This window comes from Strix aluco, chromosome 24 (genome assembly GCF_031877795.1).
Source record: "Strix aluco isolate bStrAlu1 chromosome 24, bStrAlu1.hap1, whole genome shotgun sequence".
In the NCBI taxonomy this organism is placed as follows: Eukaryota; Metazoa; Chordata; class Aves; order Strigiformes; family Strigidae; genus Strix; species Strix aluco.
Window position 1 is genome coordinate 6,396,848 of NC_133954.1, and position 20,905 is coordinate 6,417,752.

At 45.4% G+C, this 20,905-nt stretch overlaps 1 protein-coding gene and 1 long non-coding RNA gene across 8 annotated transcripts in view; one reads left to right on the top strand and one right to left on the bottom strand.

Moving 5' to 3' along the window:
- Positions 1 to 1,691: 1,691 nt before the first annotated feature.
- On the bottom strand, positions 1,692 to 4,536 carry LOC141934443 (uncharacterized). The gene is made up of 2 exons (XR_012626329.1): positions 4,408 to 4,536; positions 1,692 to 1,794 (listed from the first exon to the last, which is right to left on the bottom strand). It is a non-coding gene; the product is annotated as an uncharacterized LOC141934443 (long non-coding RNA).
- The window catches only part of TLK2 (tousled like kinase 2), a 44,406-nt gene continuing 27,056 nt past the window's right edge, over positions 3,556 to 20,905 (top strand). For 3 of the 7 annotated variants that reach the window (XM_074849899.1, XM_074849905.1, XM_074849906.1), the window contains exons 1-7: positions 3,556 to 3,831; positions 5,968 to 6,056; positions 7,900 to 7,965; positions 14,782 to 14,853; positions 17,350 to 17,419; positions 18,476 to 18,519; positions 19,624 to 19,719. In XM_074849899.1, coding sequence (XP_074706000.1) covers positions 5,976 to 6,056; positions 7,900 to 7,965; positions 14,782 to 14,853; positions 17,350 to 17,419; positions 18,476 to 18,519; positions 19,624 to 19,719 — 429 coding nt within the window. In that variant the 5' untranslated portion in view covers positions 3,556 to 3,831; positions 5,968 to 5,975. Of the gene's footprint in view, positions 3,832 to 4,020; positions 4,196 to 5,967; positions 6,057 to 7,899; positions 7,966 to 14,781; positions 14,854 to 17,349; positions 17,420 to 18,475; positions 18,520 to 19,623; positions 19,720 to 20,905 lie in introns of those variants that run through there. The other 4 variants (XM_074849900.1, XM_074849901.1, XM_074849902.1 and 1 more) reach the window with 4 other exon arrangements.

Sequence of the window (20,905 nt, forward strand, 5' to 3'; positions counted from 1 at the left end):
TCGTACCAGACGGGGACGGACGGTGCATCCCTGCTCAAAACAGTGCCCTGATGGAGTGTAGGAGGAAAAACCTCTGAGATGGCTGATTTACAGGCTCTGTCTGCACCGGGAAATCTATCCAGTAACTTAACTTCCTACTGAGACTATCTGACGAACTTTTCTGAAATCCCCTTGTACCTACCTGGCACTCCGCTGGTGGCAAGCGGTACCCTTAAAGGCTGCTCCAAAATTTCTGCTTACGGCCAGAAATACAGTTGCAACTTGTTGATTCCTTCCCCCGCTGCACCAAAGAAAGATAAGCTGCCGTGTCCTTCCTGTGTGAGCTGCTATTTTGGCATCTTGGAAAGGAAACTGCAGCTGAAAGTGTTGCTCTGAGCTGCTCTTTGGATGACGAAGGCGGAGAGGATGGTAGTTGAGTTTGCAGCAGAGGAGTAGGGAAGGATGCGACTGTATGGCTAGCCAAGGCTAAGAGGAAAGGGTTTGTGAGCACTCGCAGCTTGCTGAAAATCCAGGAGCAGAGCTGAGCCAGCGGAGCCCTTGGGCAGCAAGCCTTGGGCTGTCTTCCCAAAGCTCCCCCAAAACATACTGAAGGGAGCATGCTTGAAGGGGACGTCCTCCATCCCTGAAATCCCAAGTGAGAAGAGAAACCCCAACCATTTTGCCAAGCGTAGAGGAACGTGGGGCAAGTCAAGAGGAGGATGGTGCAACCTCAGCTTATCAGGTTCGTTATCAGAAGTCACCACCCGCTGCTCCAGCCTGAACCTGGCAGAGCCCAACTGCAGCCCCTGGAGAAGCCCGTAACTCAGTGGTGCATCGCGGGATGTCTTTTAGAAAACATCCGTGTCTGCAGTAAATTCTCCAGGAGGCTGATACCTCCCTGGGCATGTGGTCCCGGCAGAGGAAAGAGGAGCAGGGTCGTTGATCTGTCTGACTTCAGTGAAAATGATAGTGAGCAAAATGCCATTAGGCGATGACAGATGACACTGGTCAGAGAGTGGAATAGGCTGCCCAGGGAGGGGGTGGAGTCCCCATCCCTGGGTGTGTTTAAGGGTCGTTTGGATGAGCTGTGGGGGGATGTGGGGTAGGGGAGAACTTTGTAGAGTCGGGCTGAGGGTTGGACTCAATGATCCCGAGGGGCTTTTCCAACCTGGATGATTCTGTGATTCGGTGACACCCCCATGCTCTTTTCTAGTAGCCTACGTGAAAAGGTCGATGGCGATGTGGTCCCTGGCAACGCGTGGAAGAGGAGGAAGGGCTTCAGCAAGCTCCCTCCAAACAGCACGGGAAAAATTAAATCAAAGTGACCCCCATCACACCTAAAACACAAAGGTGGGGGGACGGTGCCATCGATTCAGTGTTACGGCATCTGATTCCTGTTGGGTGCTCAGAGAGGGTGAACTGCTCCCTTTAAAGGTGGAGGCGTTTCTGGGGGGGGGGGGGTCCAGGGGAGCCAAGGGGTACTGGAAGTCGGTCCCTTTATTGGGTGTAACAGCTCCCAGATCTTCTCCTCCCTCCACCCAAAATCAAACAGAAACACAGAAATGAAATTTGTACCTCCTCGAACAATGTTAACTGCAAATGGTCCTAATTAGTGCTCCCCTAAATGGCTGTGATTAGTTTACCAGCTGATGGAATATTTACTCTAGAAGTTTTTTTCCTTTTTTAAAAAAAACCAAACCCAACACAACACATACATGAAAAGCTATTGATTTATTTATTTAACAAATTCCTGTCGCTGGTCGTGCTGAAAATGTGACTCACAGAGCAGGAGCTGAAACTGGAGTGGCTCTTCTACTGAAAAAAAAAAAAAAACCAAAAAAACAGATTAAAGCACAGGAAACACAGCTTGCGAGAACAGGCAGGCGCTTCGAAAGCCATTTGCAACACCAAGTTAAATAACGCCAGGCTCGAAGTACGACAAATTAACAATTTTAAAAATAATACAACTTCCCCCCATCGCCTTGTGAGAGCGGTTTTTCCGCGATGCTCCGCCAGCTCTTCTCCACAACATCGCTTTTGCCAAACTGGTAGGTTCCAGTTCAGTCATAAATTGCTCGATGTCGGACGTGCAGTAAAACGGAGGTGACGGATGTCCCTCGGTTTTCCCTGCCCCGAATCCTTTACAGAGCTCCGGGAACCTCCGCTCCCATCGCTAATCCGCGCCTGCCTCCCCTTGGACAGGCCTGGCCACTTCCTTTCCCAACAAACCTCTTTTTTTTTTTTTTTTTTTTTTTCCCCTCTCTCCCTTGCTTGTTTGCTTTTCAGAAAGCTGATTCAGCCTTAAAGCCGAGCGGGTTGCAACGCCCGGCAGCGGCGTTTCGCATTCTGCCCCCGCCGCTGGGAGAAAGGCGAATAAACTGCGATGTAATCGCTCATTTGCCAACAGGACGAGCCCTTATTTTTATTATTTTAAATTTGGGGGGGCTTTTTTTGTGTCGCGGCAGCCTGGCCTTGGACAGGCAAGGGCAGACGGTGGTTAACGGGGAGCTGCCGGGGCGCCCGGGGTTGCGTTTCACACGCGATATCCATATTTGATCAGCCCCGAACGAGGGGACGAGCAGGGCTGGGCCCCTTCCTGGGGGGTTCTGGGGGGGTCCCCAGGGTGACGGGGTGGGCAGGGGTGGGGTGATGGTGCATCGGGGGGTGCTGGGGTGCCCTCGCCCCCTCCCTTGCCTGGGTGGATGAGGGTGGTTTTGGGAGCGAGGTCGCTCTTGGCTGTGGAAGATGGAGACTGGGAGAGGGGGTGAAGAACCGGGGGGGGGGGGGTGTGCTTGGACACCCCCCTCTCTGGGGACACCCCGGGGGGGGGCAGGTCAGCCTCTGCTCCCCTGAGGGGGAAATGCCCCCAGGCCTGCCCTGACCCCACCTTGTCCCTGCTGCCCCCTGCGACGCCCCCCAGGCCTGCCCTGACCCCCAGGGCCCACTGACCCCCCCTTGTACCTGCTGCCCCCCCCACACCCCGGCCCCTCCCTCCGAGCGGGCCACGCCCCTCCCTAAGCCCCGCCCCCGCTGACCTGCCCCCCCCCTTCTGCCCCCCCCGCGCTGACCTGCCCTCCCCGCCCCTCCCCCGCCCTCTCGCCGCCGTGCAAATCTCGCGAGACGCCGCGCGCTTTCACTAGTGTGTGTGTGCACCAATCGAGCCGGGCCGGGCCGGGCCCAGCGCCGCGGGGAGGGGGCGAGCACCGGCCCCGGCACCTGCCCGCGCCCCGCCGCGCCCCACACCCCCACCCCCCCCAACCCCCCCGGCAAGCGGAGGGGTCCCCGCAGCCCCGTGCCCCCCCCTCCCCGCCCCCCCCCTCCACCTGCCCGGGCGCCGCCGCCCGCCGAACCCTCCCTCGGGCCTTTGTCCCGCCGCGAGGCCTTGCGGTTGCCGCCGGCCTGCGCGCACCCCGGCCGCGCGAGGTTTCTTACGCGAGGCCGGGGATCCGCGGCCTATCCATCCCTTCTCACTCCCCCACACCCGCCCCGTCTCCTTCCCCGCCCCGGAGCCGGCGAGGGGCGAGCCCCCACCTTCCCCCCCCACTCCCCCCCCCCCCCCCGCTGCCGCCGCCCCCCTCCCCTCCGCCCTTCTCCCCCGCGTGGAGCCCGGGTGCCCGCAGCGGCGGCGGCGCCTGGCTCACGAGAGGCCGCGGAGCCGCCCCTGGCCTCCCCCTCCCGCCCGTGCCGCCGCTGCCGCCGCCGCAGCAGGTTCCCTCCCTCCCTCCTCCTCCTCCTCCTGCTCCTGCCCCCGGCGGCGGCGGGATCCGAGCGGTGCCCGGGGAGCGCTCGGCCCGGGCAGGAGGGGAGAGGAGCGGCGGGGCGGCGGCAGAGCAGCAGCGGCGGCAGCGCCAGGTGAGAGAGCCCGGGGGCGGCGGGGGAAGCGCGGGGACCCCCCCTCGCCTCCCCTCCCCGGCGCCGGGCTCGAGGCCGCCCTGGGGGCGGTGGGGCCGGGGCGGGGGCGGGCGGGGTTGGGGAGCGGGCGAGGGGAAGGGGGGGGCGAGCTGGGCAGCGACCCCGGGCCGCGGTGGAGGCGGGGGGAGGAGGCTGGTGAAGACTCCCCGCCGCTGGCTGCGGCCGGGCCGGGGTCACGGCGGAAGGGCCCGAGGCCTGTGCCCCGAGGCGGCGGGAGCGAGGCCTGGGCCGCGGGTACCCGCCTCGCCGGGGCACGGCGCAGGCCCCGCGGGCGCGCAGCGCGGCCCGGCCCGGCGGGCGGGGGGTAAGAGCGGAGGGGAGGGGGGTGGGGGGGGTCGGCCCGGCCCGAGGGAGCGCGGAGGCCCCGGGCCGGCGGGGGAGGTGAAGGGGTGGGTACGGCCTGTGAATCCCCGGCCTGGGAGTTGAGGCGGTGCTGCCTGGGGTGCCGGGGAGGAGGAGGAGGAGGCAGGCCGAGGCGGTGCAGCAGCTGGCAGCGGGGCAAGGCTGCTCACTCACCGGCTTATTTTCAAACGCGTGCCTCTGTTTCCCGAGTGGGGAGGGAGGATGGGAGAGAGGTGCTGAAAATCACCCCGCAAAGGAGTCGGGGAGGGCAGGGAGGGAGTGCCATCCCCTGCTGGGAGGGATGGAGGGGGGGGCCGGGGCAGTCCCCAGGCCCCGGCAGGGAGCTCGGCCCTGCGGTGGGGTGGCGGGGGGAGAGGCTCGGGAACTTGTGGCAGTGCCTTCCCCAGGCCAGCATCCCGGCGTGGGGATGCGATTCCCTGCCGGATGGTCGCCCTGTGCCCCGTAATGGGGGAGAGACCTGCGAGGACTTTAACATCTTTGCGTTCATGGCTCCTCTGTCATTTTCCTCGGTGCACAGATTTCCTGTTTTCAAAACTAGGCTGATAGCTTTGTCGGGGTTTTAAAGCCCATGGTAGAAATAGGGTTCTCTAATAACCACATTTAGTATCCCATTAGTTTTCGAGGCTTGTCACTGATTTGGGAGAGCAGTTGTGAATGCCCCCGGATGGATTCACTTTGCCCCCTGTAACTTGGATCTGCAGCGTTTGGAGGAAATGGCAGGGACAAAATGGACAGTTAATAAAAGGAACAATTGTATACTGCCTATTCTAGAGGGCACTTGCTGCCCTTCAAGAACTTTCCTCATCGCATATGCTCTTTATACAGCAAATCTTTATCTTCTGTGTCTCTTTTTTTTTTTTTTTTTTTTTTTCCCCTACCTTAGTCCAGAAAATGAAACTGGAACAGACATTTCTGGAAATGAACTTGATTGGTGCAGTTGGGAAGATGTGATTCACAGTTATAATGAACATTGAAATTTGTCCCATTTTTTTCACAGTTCGGTATTCAAATTGTGTATTTCCTGATTTTTAACCTGTTTACACAACTATGCTGGGCTTTGGGGGTTTTTTTTAACCCTTCAAATAATGGCATCCGTTGTGTTAGATTGCCAAGAGGTACCCCAGGTACATCCAATTTATTGAAGCAACTGTTACACTAGAGGTATTTGATGCTTTACTTTATGAAGTAAAAGGTTTAAACGAGCGTCATTTTCTTCTTATAGTCCCTTTCTGTGCTTGGAAGAACCAGAGCTGTTGTCAGTGAAATCTGGAGTTCGGGGAGATCTAGTATTTCCAGGATTGGCCAAAAATAAATTATGGGGTAAAGAATGTTGCTTTTTTTTCTAGTAGTCATGCAGCACAGATGAAAAGCTCTGAAGGTTTTAGTCATAACACTCTGGTCCCATGTTTTCCTTTTAATAAAGCATCCAGTGGGAGAATGTGACATAATTGGTTTCTTGGATTTAGAGATCTTGAAATGGCTGGCACAACAGATAGAAGAGGAAACTCTCCAGCAGGGTTGTGGTTTAAATACAGTAATATGGTGGCAAAGTCATGTTATTACTGCATGGTAATCTTGCATTTCTCTTGCAAGAAGATGCTTTCTACATGGTTATGCTGCCAAACAGGCACTTTTGAGTCTCGTCAGTGGCACGGAATATTAAATCTCTCTCCTCTTCTTGCATTGCATAATCTGAGTGTTGTTCTCCCATAGCAGCAGAAATGATGGAAGAATTGCATAGCCTGGACCCACGAAGGCAGGAACTACTGGAGGCCAGGTTCACTGGAGTCGGGGTTGCTAAGGTGAGTACAAGTACCTTTGGTAACAGGCATGACTGCTTATCCATCCTGCACTGCACTGTTTTTTTTTTAATTTCTACATTGATAATTTTGCTTTGCTAGCAAAATGTTTTGTATCAGTAGTTGTGTTTTGACCGCTAATTTGCCTGAAGTATGTTTAAGAGGAATGAAAATGGGATCTCTATGAGCAGATGTTTTGCTATACAGAAGATTTTGGGTTCTAATTAAGTTCTTAGGAGTTGCTTCATCTTAAGGCAGCTTGTACACCCCAAAAAAACCCATGACAGCTTTGTCTTTGGAAGTGGGAAATCTCATCTGTCTCTTCCTTTTTTTCCAAGAATGCATTTGAGAACTGAATTTGGCCACTTGTTAGATTCAGTTTCAAGTTTAATGTTTTTGATAGCTTGTAACCAGACAATCTATTCAGTAATTTGTTCAGTTCTTTGTGGGTGCAGTGTGCTAAAATTGTGTACTCAGTTGCATAGGACACACAGAAAAAGTATGTGAAGGTAAGCTCTCCTATATCTGTGATCCACAACCTGCTAGTAAAATCCCATCTTTGTCCTCACGTACAACTTCCTAACTGTTCGGTAGCTGCCTTTCTTGAGTAAGGCACTTTAATAATGTTGTGTGGTTGCTTGATATGCTAGCATTAAGCTGTTAGTTCTCTAGATGTGGTTGGTAGTGTTAATTGATAGTCTCTCTGAGCAATGAAATGGTGACAGAACTCATCTTAAACTAGGTCAGTCAGAAGCAGTTTACTTTTGAGGAGAGGATACTGAGTTTTGGACAACACCAAGGTAGATGGTAAAACAACATATCATTGCTAGGTAATTTTCAGAAACCTGGAATTATTTTGAGAAGAAACTTTGTAGATGCTGTATTTCTTAGAAAAATTCAAAGCAAATCAGAACTTGGAAAAAGGATTTTGTTTGAGTTCATACTTTTCTTTCTGATCTGTACTTCAGTTGGGACTCAAACAAGGTTGACTCTTGGAAGGAAGCATGAGCAAGTAAAATGTTCAACTGTCAGGTAGTGTAATAAGGAAGATTAACACTAGAAGTTGTTAGGGGGTAACAATTTTGGTTATTGAAGTAAGAGTGTGGGGTTTTTTTTTTGATCTTTTCCTCCACTCCCAAGACTTTTTTTTATTCTTAAGGCTTTTATTAGCATAAAAGTTCAGGGTACATAATGTATTTATGATCTTGAAAGACTTGTTTTATACAATGTTACATTTTTATGTACTTTTTCATCTCTTTCTTACCTCTTCCCCCCATGTATGTCACTTCAACATCTTTAGCTGTACCAGTATAGATAAAGCCAAATAACTTTCTAGAATAGCTAAGACATAGAAGCATAGACGCTGTCGTTGCTTTAAAACAGTGCCAAGATACTCAGTGCTCACAAAGAATGTTAGGAACTATTCCTTTTAAAGGAATAACCTTTAAAAGATACAGGAAAGCAAGTCTTAATTATGTTTTCAATATGTTTGGAGCAGAAAATACATGCCCTTTCTCTGTATGGGTGAATATTGAAAATCGTTTTTGTTTCTAAAGCATATCCAAGTAAAAAAGCCTCATTTCTTGGAGACTTCGCTTTGAGCAAAGCTGTTCTGTTACTGAGTTTTATTTTTACCTGTTGTTATGCAGTGTAGTGTTTTACTTTGTACTAGTCAGTGAACTGTTAAAGTGCATTACACTTATTTCAAACAATATATATTTATTTACTTGCATACTTGCTAATTTGCAATAGATCAGCCAACCATTGATATGAATTAGCATGACTCTACTATGTTGCAGCAAATCTTGGTTGCAATATTAATCTCAGATACTACATTCCCTCCCAGGTTGGTGCTTCAAATTCCCTCCCTACCCCCCCAAGTCTCCGTCCGTCATGCTCCGCACTGGCATTGGTAGGTCATTGTCTTAAAGGGAATATATTGGGAAAGCTGTGATACAATTTGTATGATTCAACTAAGATTTTTAGCTCTCTCCAATTAAATGTTTAAGGAAAGCTACGTAGAGTAAGTTAGTGCCATCTAGTGGGACCGGGACTGGCACATCCTCCTGGGATAGAAGGTATTCTGTTGCTGTTTATTGCATAAAAGGAAGAAATGTCATCTTAGATGCTCTCTGATTGGGTGAAGGCAGCAGGCAGTTGTAACTGAGCTTCCTGCCTTCCCCTGGCTGGGTGTATCACTTAGTGTGTTTGGTTAGGTTTCTTTAATGTTTAAAAATACAGGGTATATTTTGGACCTGCATAAAACTAATGCACCAGTTTACAGCCTGAATACAACTGCAGCTTTAAAGCCCACTTTCCCTCCGTGTTTGCAAGTAAAGAACAACTATATGTGTTTCTCAGAAATGAATGAGACTAAGCTGATCTAGAATAAATTTTTCGGCTGGAAACTAGAAAAAGGCTTCTAGCCGTCAGAGTCATGGGATTTTGGAAGAGCTTTCCAGTAACAGTAGTAGAGGACAGAAATCCTAAACTGTTTTGGAAACAGCTGTGTGCTGTCACCTCCTGTGGTAGCTGAAGGCACAACCCAATGACCGAGGTCATTTGCAGTCCCAAATGCCTCAAAATTCTGTTGCAAGTCTGTGATGAATTATCTCACTTAGCTGGAGAATGTATTTCTCTAGAAGCTCAGAGTTAATACATGGAACCAAATCTCTGAGCAAGGAATGTTTCTAGGCAACTGTTATACTCATGTGGTTCATCCAGGTCACTAGATAGTTTCAAAAAGCCAGTGATGCTTTAGATGTCTGTTCTTGCCATATGGTAAAGTGCCATTCTTCCCCAAATTCACAAAGCAAGTCCTTGAATTAACACATGACTATCTGACACCTACCGGTATTCCTGCTTAGTTAGCTCCTGTTTATGTTTACTTACTAGGGGAAATCTAAGCGCATTCACTTGAGGCATTATTCTGACTAGTCATCTCAGACATCTTCCTTGGGTCAGTAGGTACAGAAGACAAAAAGTAGTTTGTGTCTCGAGATAACATTGTTTAATTTTGTCTGTTCTCATCTTCTGCCTCCCTTCCCCCTGTCTGGGTGCTGCCTTTAAGATATCAGGTGGGTTAACTCACTCCAAAGGATCTGTGTAATTTCCACAGACTTTTCCTGGATAAGAATTTGAATAGCTAATTGTGATGGGTGAATCTGTATTTGCACACAGCTTGTCTCAGGCTTAACCGAGGTGGATCATCACAGCAGCACCCGTATCTTCCACAAGTTTGGTCTTTAAAAGATCTTCAAACTAAGCTGTGTGCACCACTTTATTTAGCTAAACTAAAAAGACTGAAGTACTTCCAGAGAGAGTAACCTTCTCTGTTGTGCTGTAGGAATCTTGTAGATCCAGATGACTGTGGTAGAATTGAAGAAGTATTGGTCTTTGTGGCAGCTAGTGCTCCCTTTTCTCCCTCTTTGAGGTATTGTAAAGATGGGAATGAAAATCACCTGAAGAGTGTCACTTATGCTACAGAACATCTGCCTCCAAAGAGAGAATTGCTTCTAAAAACCAGCAGTGTTTACTTGTATTATTTTGGTTTTTACCCTCTAGCAGTCTTGATCAGTTCAGTAACTACCAGTTGTGTGGTCTGCTTAGCAAGATTTTTAGCAGCAAAGTTACCAAGTTGAGAATTCATGTCTGAGAATAATCATGTCTTCCTCGGAGGGAAGTGATGCTGCATAGTGATGGTCCTTAACAGGTGTCACATGCCACTGCAAGAACTAGTTAATATGAGTTTTGAAACTTAGAATTGAATTTATCAGCTACCACAGAATGTGCCAGATACTTGAAAATTGTTTGGATGCTTCCGTGTGCAACGTTGCTTATTTCAAATGTGTTGTCTGGCTACTAGAGCCTAGAAATAGTTGTCAGATCTCAAATCTGTTTCTGCCTCTGAACTGAGGGTTAGGGTGAATTGCGTGACCTTTCTGTCCACTTTGCCATCAGTAAAATAAAAACACTATTTTTTGAACCCGAGAGAACCCTCGAGGAATAATGGAAGCCAAGCAAATCCTGTTGCAAATCTGCTTACCCATCTGATACAGTGGAGGTTACCTGTGAACATCTGATAGTAGATTAACTTCTCATGGCAGAAAAACCTAGGTGATTCAGGGATTTCATTATTGGCTAAAATACCAAGCTTTTCTAAAAGCCCAATTAAGAAGCAGGCTGTAATTCTCATACTTACGTGCTGCTTGAAATAAGAATATGTTAATTAAACCTGTTTTATACAGTAGCACTGGGCCAGAGTAACTGGTAAACCATTCAACCATTTCACTTTGGTGTAAGCCTGTGTGGAGTCAGCACTAACTTTTAGTGGAACTAAGGATTGACTTTTTCCCTTTGAAATCTCTTGATTTGCTACAGAATTTAGAAGAACTAGGGTTACCTTGCCTTGAGGTAATGAAGCATGTCTCTCCACCATTTAGTTAGCAGGAGAATTTTGCAAGGCATGTTGCTGTAAGTCCACTCTGGTTAGGCAGCTCGAATTCCTAGAGCTGTCTTTCAATATGAGGAGTTGGAGAGCACAAAATGGAGACTGCCCAACATAAGAGTTGTGGACGGGCCTGAGGGATCATTTTGGGGAGCTTGGAGATGCTGAGGAAATGCACAAGTCATGTGACGTGGTAGATAGGCTTGAAGAGGAGATAGGTAAAGGCGCTCTGAGTCAGGCCAGCTTTGTTATGGAAGATCTGGTGGGAGCTATTATCAGGCTAAGTTGCTTCTATTGAAATTTCAGCCATTGTGTCTCATTTGTGGCCTTTGCAGGGCTCTTGCAAAGGGAGAAATGACTAACCAGCTTGTGTGAGTGGACAGATTTTAAATTCTTGCCTCTGAGTAGGAGTTTTGAAAGCGCCTGCTACTGTTGCATCCACTTCTCAACATGGAGGTTTTGTTGTGCATAGGTAGGTCAGGGACTTAGAAGCAGCAGTTGATAGGTGAATCACAAGGGAAAAGAGCATGCCAGCTTATCTCAGAAAGAAATTCCTTGCGGAGGAGGAAGTGTGTGCTGTTCTTGTGCTTGTCATTTGGGTAAACACTATAGAAACTATTAGCTTATTTCAGATGACCCACGTATTTTGATTTTTTGCTGAGCCCCATCATCGATTCTCTTGACAGGGTACAGTGGATGAGTGGGCTGTAAGTGATATCAGAGAGGTGCAGTATTATCCCAAAGTAGTCTGTGCTAGAAAAGCCAGATGCCAGTGCAGATGACTTCTTCAGGAACAGAATTTATAAGCTCTTCCTGTGTAAACTATTGCATGCTTATTATTCCCTACTGCTACTTCCGCAGCAATATTTTGATGTTAGTGTTCTTTGCCATTGCTTGCTTGTTTTTTTCCAAAATTCAGGTTTGTTCCTTTAATTCCTTTTGTGTCATGACCACTTACAATGGGGTGCTAAATTAAGTACTGAACACTTATCCAATGTCAGAGTTAAATATAAACAATCAGGAATGATAAAACATAAATTTGAAGGGGTTTTTTATACACATGCTGGCTGCTGGATGAGGGGGGAGATGCTCAGATGTATAGTTTCTCATACCCATTGTCTAAACCTGTTGCTATAAGCAGTTGATAACATGAGGTCATGTGTGAAACTGGGTATCTAGCTGGATGATCAGGAAGACTTGCTTTTTCTTTCTCTTGCATAACTATGTGAGAAGAGGTGCAGCTGAGGACTAGGCCATGTTCCTTAAACATCCTAGGTATTGCATCTTTATTGCTTGAGTACAGCATGTTCTAATGAACAGTTTGTGTTTCCATGGCCGGAATACCTCAAAACAAGACTTTTTTGCCAACTTTGACATGAACAAGATGCATCAGCTCCTTGCCTGTAGGATAGGCCTTATACTTTAGTGTAAGAGAAGTGTCAGTGGAAGGCCCTCCAGAAGATCATCAAGGGAAAGGAAAGTTTTCCATGCATGGAAATGGGTCAAACTCATGCAGTGGAAATGGGTCAAAATTTGCCTGCAAAGAATTAATTCCGCAATTTTTCACAGTTATCAATACACATGACTGTGAACCTGCTGGATACTTATAGACATCTGACAAGCCGTTCTTTTCAGGTTCCATAACTAAGTAGTTAGTTCCTTTCCACCCTTTCTAGTACTGCATTGAGTTCAATTTTACGATTTTGTCAGTGTAGTTTCTAGAGGAAATTTTAAAGTAAAGGGAAAATAGGGTTTTTCTGCTCTTCAAGAGTCTGTGATCAGAACTGAACTGCTCTTTTGTTGATGCAAAAATGGGTTTGATTCCAACTGCTAGAGCTGTAAATTTCCCACGCAGAATAGTCAGTACAGGTAGTTGTGGTACTAGAAATAAGAAAAACACTGTGGATTTTGTGTTAGATGTTTTTCCAGCTGCTTGCGTTCAGGAACGTCACATTCAGTTGCAAACTGAGTGGATTTTTTGTACTGGAGAGGATAAATTTATTTCTAAAAAAAAATATCTTGGGATCATTTCTAACTATGGATGGCCTCATCAGTTTATTTCTCCAGGTGACCCTAGAGTACAGGTCTGCTGCTGAAACACTGGCCCTTCCTAAGCCACTGGCATACCCTTTCAACCACAGTGTTCCTGAAAAGCTCAAATGTGGCATTTTGGGAGCAGCTGTCCCTGTCATTTGCTGTCCATGTGCAAAATGGAGGCAGAGAGATTTAAGCAAATGTGGAAACAACTTTCACTTTCATCTTTATTATGAGAGAACTCCAGCCTGTCCATCTGAGACCAGCAAATACTAATTTGTTGAGATGCTCCTGCACCTACTAAAGCTTTCACGCTTGCACAGAAGGCTAATGTTTTGGATGTGCTGATAGAGTTTGAGTCAGGAGAGGAAGTGAAGGATTTTAGAGGACAGCATTGGTGCAGTTTATAAACAAGCTTTTTATACGGATGAAAAGATTAACTTTCTGTTGTCAATTGTTGTAAGATACATTTTTTTTATCAATGAGGCCTTCAGGTGAGTGTAGCTAAGGTTAGTGTTGGCACTTCTGTTAAGTCCTGTTGGCCAGGGAATAAATCACTGAAATAACCAAGAGTTGTACCTGTGAGATATGTGAACCATCACGTTAGGTGGTGGAGCTTCTTTGTTTAAAAAGCAACTAAATTTTAAGCTTTTGTATTGCTGAAGGGATGAGGTAAAATACCTTTCTGGTCTTGAGCTATTTGTGTGATGAGTTGAAGAGGTAATGGTATGGCTTAAAGAGTATAAATGTGCAATTTTTCCTAAAAGTAATTTGCTTTTAAAAGGGAATGCTAAATGTGTAGTTTCCTGAGCTGTTCAAGTGTTTGGCTGGGGTTTTTTTTGTTGAAGCAACTAAGCATGTCCTTTTGGGAGAAACAAAGTTGGTAGTTAATATTCACAGTATAATACAGAAAGTAAACAAAACTTTTACTTTCTGTGGATGTCTGCTTGGAAATGAGGGTTAGTAATAGCCAGTTTGCGTCACAGGTTTAATGTGATGGTCGTGTTTGTCTCATAAATGGGGAAGGGAGAACTGCTCTCCTCAAAAATAATCTACTGTGAGATTTCTGTGTGATGTTAAGGCTTCTCCCCCACCCCTCCCATAAGTCTTCTGCTCAACTGTATAATGAGAAGTGGCTTTGCCTTGAGGAAAGATTGATTGGTGGGAAGTGGTTACTGCAAAAATAAGAATGCTAAAATAGAATGAATCTTTGGGAAAAGATGCTCACAAGTTATTAATGGAGAGGTGGCTTTATCATGTCATTCTTCCTGTTAATACATTCCATCAGTAATTGTGAATCTTGTTTTTATATCTTTGTCAAATTCGTCTAGATTTCTTAAGTTAGATCTGTAGGAGGATACTTTTGTGTCAGAGCACTAGGCTAAAACACAGTGACTTTGCATGATTCACTTTTCCTTTTAAAACCAGTTTTGATAATAGATTTTAAAAAATAATTTTGAAAACTGCTTGGATACCTAAAAATGCAGATGTGTATCCAGTAGACCCTGCAAAGGTGCAGGCAGACTCTTTTAGGTACTTGGATACTATTTCAGTAAATCTATTCCAGCCTCTTGAATTTGTGCATTAGCCTGGTAGGAGCAACTGCTCTGTTGGCAGGTCAGCCATGGGTCCATAAAGTAGCCTGGTGGGAGAGATTGTCTTATGGGTGCCAGTTGTACTGCCATTAGCACAACTTCTACTTGTTCACTTTCTTAGTGTTTAAAAAAAGCATAAAAATTACGCATGTAAAGAAAAATCAGTGGTACTGCCAGCATCTGGTAACAGTAATAGCTGCCTTGCCAGATGGAAGATGCCTCTGAATTCTTAGCCCAGGGTCAAGCAGATGCTTGCCTGAAGAGCTGAGCTTGGAACTACCGCTACTCAAGAAATCAGAAGTTTTGTTTCTCAAACCAGTTGTCTTAGACTTTTATGTATGCTGCCTTGGCTGTTTTGTGGATGTGGTCAAATACAGCAGTTGGGATATAAATTGATGCAGAAATATCATTGCAAAGGCTGGATCAGTATACTGAGAAAAGACTGTCCAACTGGCAGTCCAACTTCCATCTCGCTCCAAACAACTTCTGAAGTTTTTTAATGCCCCATCATGCGTCCAGGTATTTGACCCGTGTTGCTGCTGTATCCTCGTGACTTAGAGCAGCGTAGTTAGCCCAGAGATGCAATGTTTGATAGGACGTATCTGCCTTGTATGGAAGTTGTTTCTAACAGTCTTTGCTTGTTTTTCACTAGGGTCCATTAAATAGTGAGTCTTCCAACCAGAGCTTGTGCAGCGTGGGTTCTCTGAGTGATAAAGAATTGGAGGTAAGCAGGCACAAATCCTCATGGTAATCGGGTTTAAGGTGGACATGACTAAACTCAAAACACAGAAGGAATTGTGTGAGAGTGAGCAACTGTGTTCTTTGTTCGGGGTGTGAAGGGGACTAGTGGAAGTATTTAGTCTGGATCTTAAGCCTACAATCTTTGGACCATGCTGTGAAACAGTCCTGCTTGAAACTTCCCACCATAGCAGGCAGTTTTTACCCAACCCCAGAAACACAGCATTCGTAAAGCTCAGCTTATGAAATTTTCAGCTGCATTGTGATTTGTTTGCTGGTTTTGGATGCAGTTTTGGCCAAACTGAAAGTCAAAGAGCACTAACGGAAAAGTTTGCCTTACCTATCAAATATGTGAATTTGCAGAAGTCTGTATGAAGCGGAGCATTTTTATGAATTGCTCTGTGGAAGTGTGGAGAGGTGAAAATTGATGCTTTGTCCCTGTTTAATCTCTCTGCTTTAGGATTAACTATTTCAAAACACTTGCTAGAACAGCAAAATGAATTGTAGAGTTACATTTTTACTTTAAAATTTCAGATCAATAAAGTAAAATCTCAAATTTAAATGCATTTTCTTATGCGTTTAAAGAACTTTCCACGCGGTTATCAGGTAAGTTTTGGGTCATATTTCCCTATGTTATATGGCAGTACTGATATGAGGTGTCTGGTGAAGCTAAGTCTTTCAAGAACGCAGTGTCTTAAACGCCATACAAGTAAGTATAGTTAATAGTGGAAAACTGAGTATTCATTCTTATTTTACTTGGGGTTTTTATGAAGTTCTGTGGAGTGATTTAAATTGACCAAGGTGACATAATCAAATCTAGCATTCCTTGGTAGATTTTCAGTCTGTACCAGATAATGTTGTGTGTAATTTTTGTTATGTAAGTACTTGAATGGAAAAACAACTTAAACTGCATCTCATTAATATGCTTGCAGTTCCATGGAGGCTGTAATGGAGCCTGTGGTGTTACAGTCACGCCAACGCTGTTCATGAGTTGCGCTTCACTACGCAGTGAGGAGGCTATGTCACTGACTTTTACACATACAGGAGCTGGTACAGCAAGTCTCGAGATAGTTGTGGAGTTTTCAGTCCCCTCATTCTGACAAGTACTTTGCAGACACAATAGCCACCTTTGTCTTAACATCCCCTCCGTCCTCTCACCAAAACAATAACGTGTCGGTGACTGCCCAGCTGGTAACATGGGACTGTAGATGTCCAGCATCCACTGGGGACACAGCCAGGTTTAGATTCTGGCTGTGTCAGCTTTATCCTTTTTATCCTATTAAAGGAGGTAGATTGATTTCTGTGCTTACTGTGTGCAAGTCTTTGGCAGAGATCTTTAAACAGGGTACTTTGGACTTTGGTTTCCAAAGAGCATGCAACTTAGGTTTACCACAAACTTTCTGGCCATGGCTTTCCCTTCCCCAGACTTGTGTTTTGCACGCTGTGGTTTTCTTCCTGCCCCCAGGCTATAGTTTAGTGGTGATTGTAAAGCATATAGCTCGGAAATTATTTGGGACCCTTTGGGATAAGAGATGTTTTTAAAATGACGTGGGTGATGGAAATGACAAGGTATCTTTCATTCCAGCAACCTCAGTAAGCTGCTTCTAGTGTAGCGCTTCCTAATGTTTTCAGCAGGTTTGGCCACAGAGGTGACCCTGGTGACAGGGGAAGCACCATGCCAGGGTCTTCTCCACCCTCGTGTGTCTAGGTTCGCCAGCCTTGGACAGACAGATGGGCCTGACACTTCTGGAGGCTTCAAGCCTTCCACCTGTGCTCTGTATTGTGCCTGTGCAGAAATATACTGCTGTCCACTGATGAGCTGCCCCTCAGGTCTCTGGTTGCTCACAGAAATGGCAGATGCAATCAGGCCTTGACTTTACTGAGAGACACGTCCAGATGCATTTCTGCATCTGTGGCAGCTTTCTCCTGGCTGCCATCTTGGGGAGCTCTGCCTTGTTTGGTGTGAGGTTGCAGTTGTGTGCCAGTGGGCAGGATAGTTCTTGTAGCCATCTGCAAAGGGCTTTGGGAAGAAGCATTAGCTGCCGGCAAGGTGAATGGTCCTGGTAGACTGTGAGTGGCCGCTGGACTGCAAATTTATATGCCTGTACTCAAACCTCTTGTCGTTGCTCCTCTTGTACCAGTACTGTGATCACTGTGAGATGGTTTACACAGGTTTTTATAAGTGTTTGAACTTGTTCTGCTAACCATGTGAGGTAACTGGGCAGTTGAGGCTGGCTTGCTGCAGCTGAAATAGAAAAAATTAACCTAATTCCTAACCACGTTCTCTCCCTTCTGCAGTACATATATCCGAAGGTAGCAGCTATTTGAGAGCAGTTGTTTCTTTAAGTACCAGCAGTAGAAACAAATGTACCAGAGAAGTGAAATGGCCACTGGGGATACGGAACAGATTATTGTGTTTTGGCATTTTCTTTAAATCTTGGAATAACTGCAGAAATGTTAATTTTGAAGTATTGTTTAACAGACTCCTGAGAAAAAACAGAATGACCAGCGGAATAGAAAAAGGAAAGCAGAAGCATATGAGACCAGTCAAGGTAATTCATTCTCCTGACCCTGCTGCGGGATTTCTGAACGGTTGGTAATTTGTGCACGTTTTGCACAGTCAGTGTCCTAGGAAACTAATGGTTCTTCTCAAGGGTGTGTCAGGCAGCTTGTTATAAACTACTCCATGATGGTGTAGTTCTCTTCTGGGAGCCTAGTTATCCTCATTGGCAGAAAAATACTCATCTTCAGCTTATTCATACAAACTATTGCATTTTTATGGGACAGAATGCCCACAGGCTTAATATGGCTTCTCTAAAGTGTTGTTTTGGTCCCACGTCACTACATATACAGCAGCCAGACTTGAAAATACAGGCTGTACTCTCTTCCTTGCGTTTTTGAGACGTATGCCTGCCTTGTTAGAGTAAGTTCTCACCATAACAAATAGAGAACAAACTGTGCTCAAGTATAAAGCAGGCAGTACTGTCTCAGAGTACTAAGAAAGACCCAGCGTGTTCAAGTCCAAGTTCAGATTTTCTAGCAAATGGGCTTAGGGGCAGGTTTCTATTTCTTTTAGTCTTCAACAAGAAAGTAACGAGGACTGTGTTGACAGAACTGCTTTGATAATATAATAAGAAAAAAGGGCTAAGTTTTTTAATGAGCTGGTATTAAACCACCACTAATTGTGTCTTTAACTCTTATAGGAGTGCTTGAGTGATCTGATATGCAGTCATTTACCTGAAGGCAGAGAAGTAAAAGTACCCTTTGCTCTGTCCTTATCTTGAAGGAAATTTTGGAGAATCTATGCAACATTCAATGACATTTAGTGTTTTCTAAGTACTTTAGCAAGTGCAAATGCTGTTTGATTGGATTTGACATGTTTGGAATTGAGAGTTAATTGAATTGTCAACTGTAAACCCTCCCAACACAGCACAAGAGCTGTAACCCTGGGGCAGTCTCTTGTTGCGCAGAAGCTTTTGTTGTGATAGGTGTCGCACCTTTCTACAGGGGAAGGAGTGTCAAAATAGGAGTAGTTTTTCAGAGTGGTGTCATGACTTCTGGACTTAAAAATATCAACTCTTATTTTCATCCTTTGTTTTCCTTTTTAGGAAAAGGCACTCCTAGAGGACATAAAATTAGCGATTATTTTGAGGTAAGCATCTGCAGAGAAATCTGCGTGAATTCACACTTTGCAAAATCTGTAGATGGAAGTCTGTGATGTGACTTCCGTTACAGGATCCGTCACGTTAAATAATAGCTTGGGGTCATTGATTGACGATGTTAATCTGATATGCTCAAATCTGATTAGGTAGAGGATACGAGGTTTTTGGAAGTTGTTTTTTAAATTAACATTTCTTTGCACAGTTGATAAAGCAATTTTTGAAGAGAGCAGCCACATAAGTGTACGTTGGAGGGTATCTCCTAGTGTGCAAACCTATTTTGTCACAGGTCCGGTGCTGCAAAGGAACCTACCTGCCAAGTCCTGCTGATTTGAGTAGGAAGTTGTTTACAAGGTTCCCTCTTTAGAAAAGCTTGCCATGGGAGGCTGGCACCACAGGGGAGATGGAGACCCCTCCCCAAAACAATGATGGACATTGTAAAAATCAGTATTCTTTTTACTGCATAGTCTCTGAATTTTTTTCTAGGTCTGCACAGTCCAGAGCTCTAGGTTTTCTCTTAACATTTGTTCTCTATTTTACTGAATTAACTTAGAGTCAGAAATTAAATGCTTATTAGCACTTTTTTCCTGGCTAAAGTTTTTTCTAAGTGTGGTACACTGTGTGGTGCAGGAACATAGGAATCTCTCTACCGATTAGACCAGTTGCCCAGCTGCTTACCTGTCCTGTCTTTAACAGTGACTGACACAGATGCCTCAGTGGAGGTGCACATTTCTTACCGCTTCTGTGGTGCACAGTGAGACACACCTCACAGGGAATAGCCTTTTTACTTCTATCCAGTAAATAACTGATGTGTATCCAAGTGTGCGGGTTTATATCTTTTTGTGTTAAAATGAAAAATGTACTCAGTGCACATGTGAATGTTTGCCTGAAGTACTTCCTTTTGCTGTTGTTTTTGAAAACAGTGCATGAAAATTTAAGGTTTTTGTCTTAGATCATCATCAGTTTGTTTAAATGAGTCCCTAGAGCCTATAAGGCTTCATTTTGAAGATTAACGTGTTTCTTCTGTCTCGGTTAAACTTGTGTAAATATAATATCTCTGTGGAGTTACTGATGATCAGCTCTGTTCCTTTGGCCAGTTTGCTGGGGGAAGTGGCCCAGGAACCAGTCCCGGTAGAAGTGTGCCGCCCGTCGCCAGATCATCACCGCAGCATTCCTTATCCAACCCCTTGCCGGTAAGTGTTCTCCCTGGGACAGAGCTGGTGGGTTGGCATTGATTAGGTTGGTGGCCGTGCTTCAGACAGGTAATAAAATGTTCTGAACAGGAAAGAAGCGTCTCTCGGTGAGTGATTTGGCTTATTCCCTATTCAGTTCTCTAAATCTGAAACTGGGTTCTTGCAGCAGAGCCAGGTGTCTAGGACCCTGTAACAGTGGCTCGTCCAGTTGTAACTGATGTGAATATCTGAGCTAAAAGCAAGCAAAATGAATGTTTTTAGCGAGCTGTGTGATTACAGATAGATCGTTGTCCTGAAAAGGTGGAACTGACATATTAGTTATCTTGTATTCCATTGCAGCTCATGAACTTCTCCATCGAGTTGGGAGTATGTTGTATGTTTGTATAGCACTAGTACAGTGATATTCCCATCCTGATTGGACCTTTTGTGTATACTGAAAACCGTGCATACCATAATTATATTGGGAAGGTTTTTCACTTCTCTTTACGTCCATGTAGCTTGTAAGGAGCGTTAGCAGAAGCTTACAAAGAAATGCATATACATGCACATTTGTTGCTATTTTTTTGTTATGTAGTTCCATCTTGCTGTTGCAGCGTTTCTGCAAGATCTGAATGTGAAGAAACAACCAGTATTTTTAAGCCATTTTAGCACAGAGCAGCTAAAGAAATTTCTTTCAACTAGCAAAGCAATATTCGGAGGCTCTGGTGTCTGATCTGTAGTTTTGACCGTTGCCTGGGCCCCTCTTTAAAACTTTTCAGCATTTGTTGAGTGTCACAGAAGTATGGAGCATTGTGGGAAGGGTTAATATTCCCAAAACGAAATGCAGAGTCTTTACCGATTACATTATTCTGCAGAGACCTTTGCAGAGTTCATGAATGTGTACTGAACTCAATCCCAACACTGAATGCTCTGCTCAGAATTCAATATGCGCTGCTAGATTTCGGAAGTTTTGTAATGCTGCTTTAAGGGAGAGCTTCACATACGCCTCTAGATATTTTTATGTTTCTAAAAATTAAAATATATCTTGTTAATTGAATGACCCTTCTTCCTATCTCATATTAATTCATTAATACATCTCTTTAAAGAGAAGTTTATGAAAGAAATACCATCTCTGAATATTGCAGATGTGTGAGGTATTAGGGACTGTTCTTTATTCCAGCAGGTGAGATACCCTACAGGTGTTTAT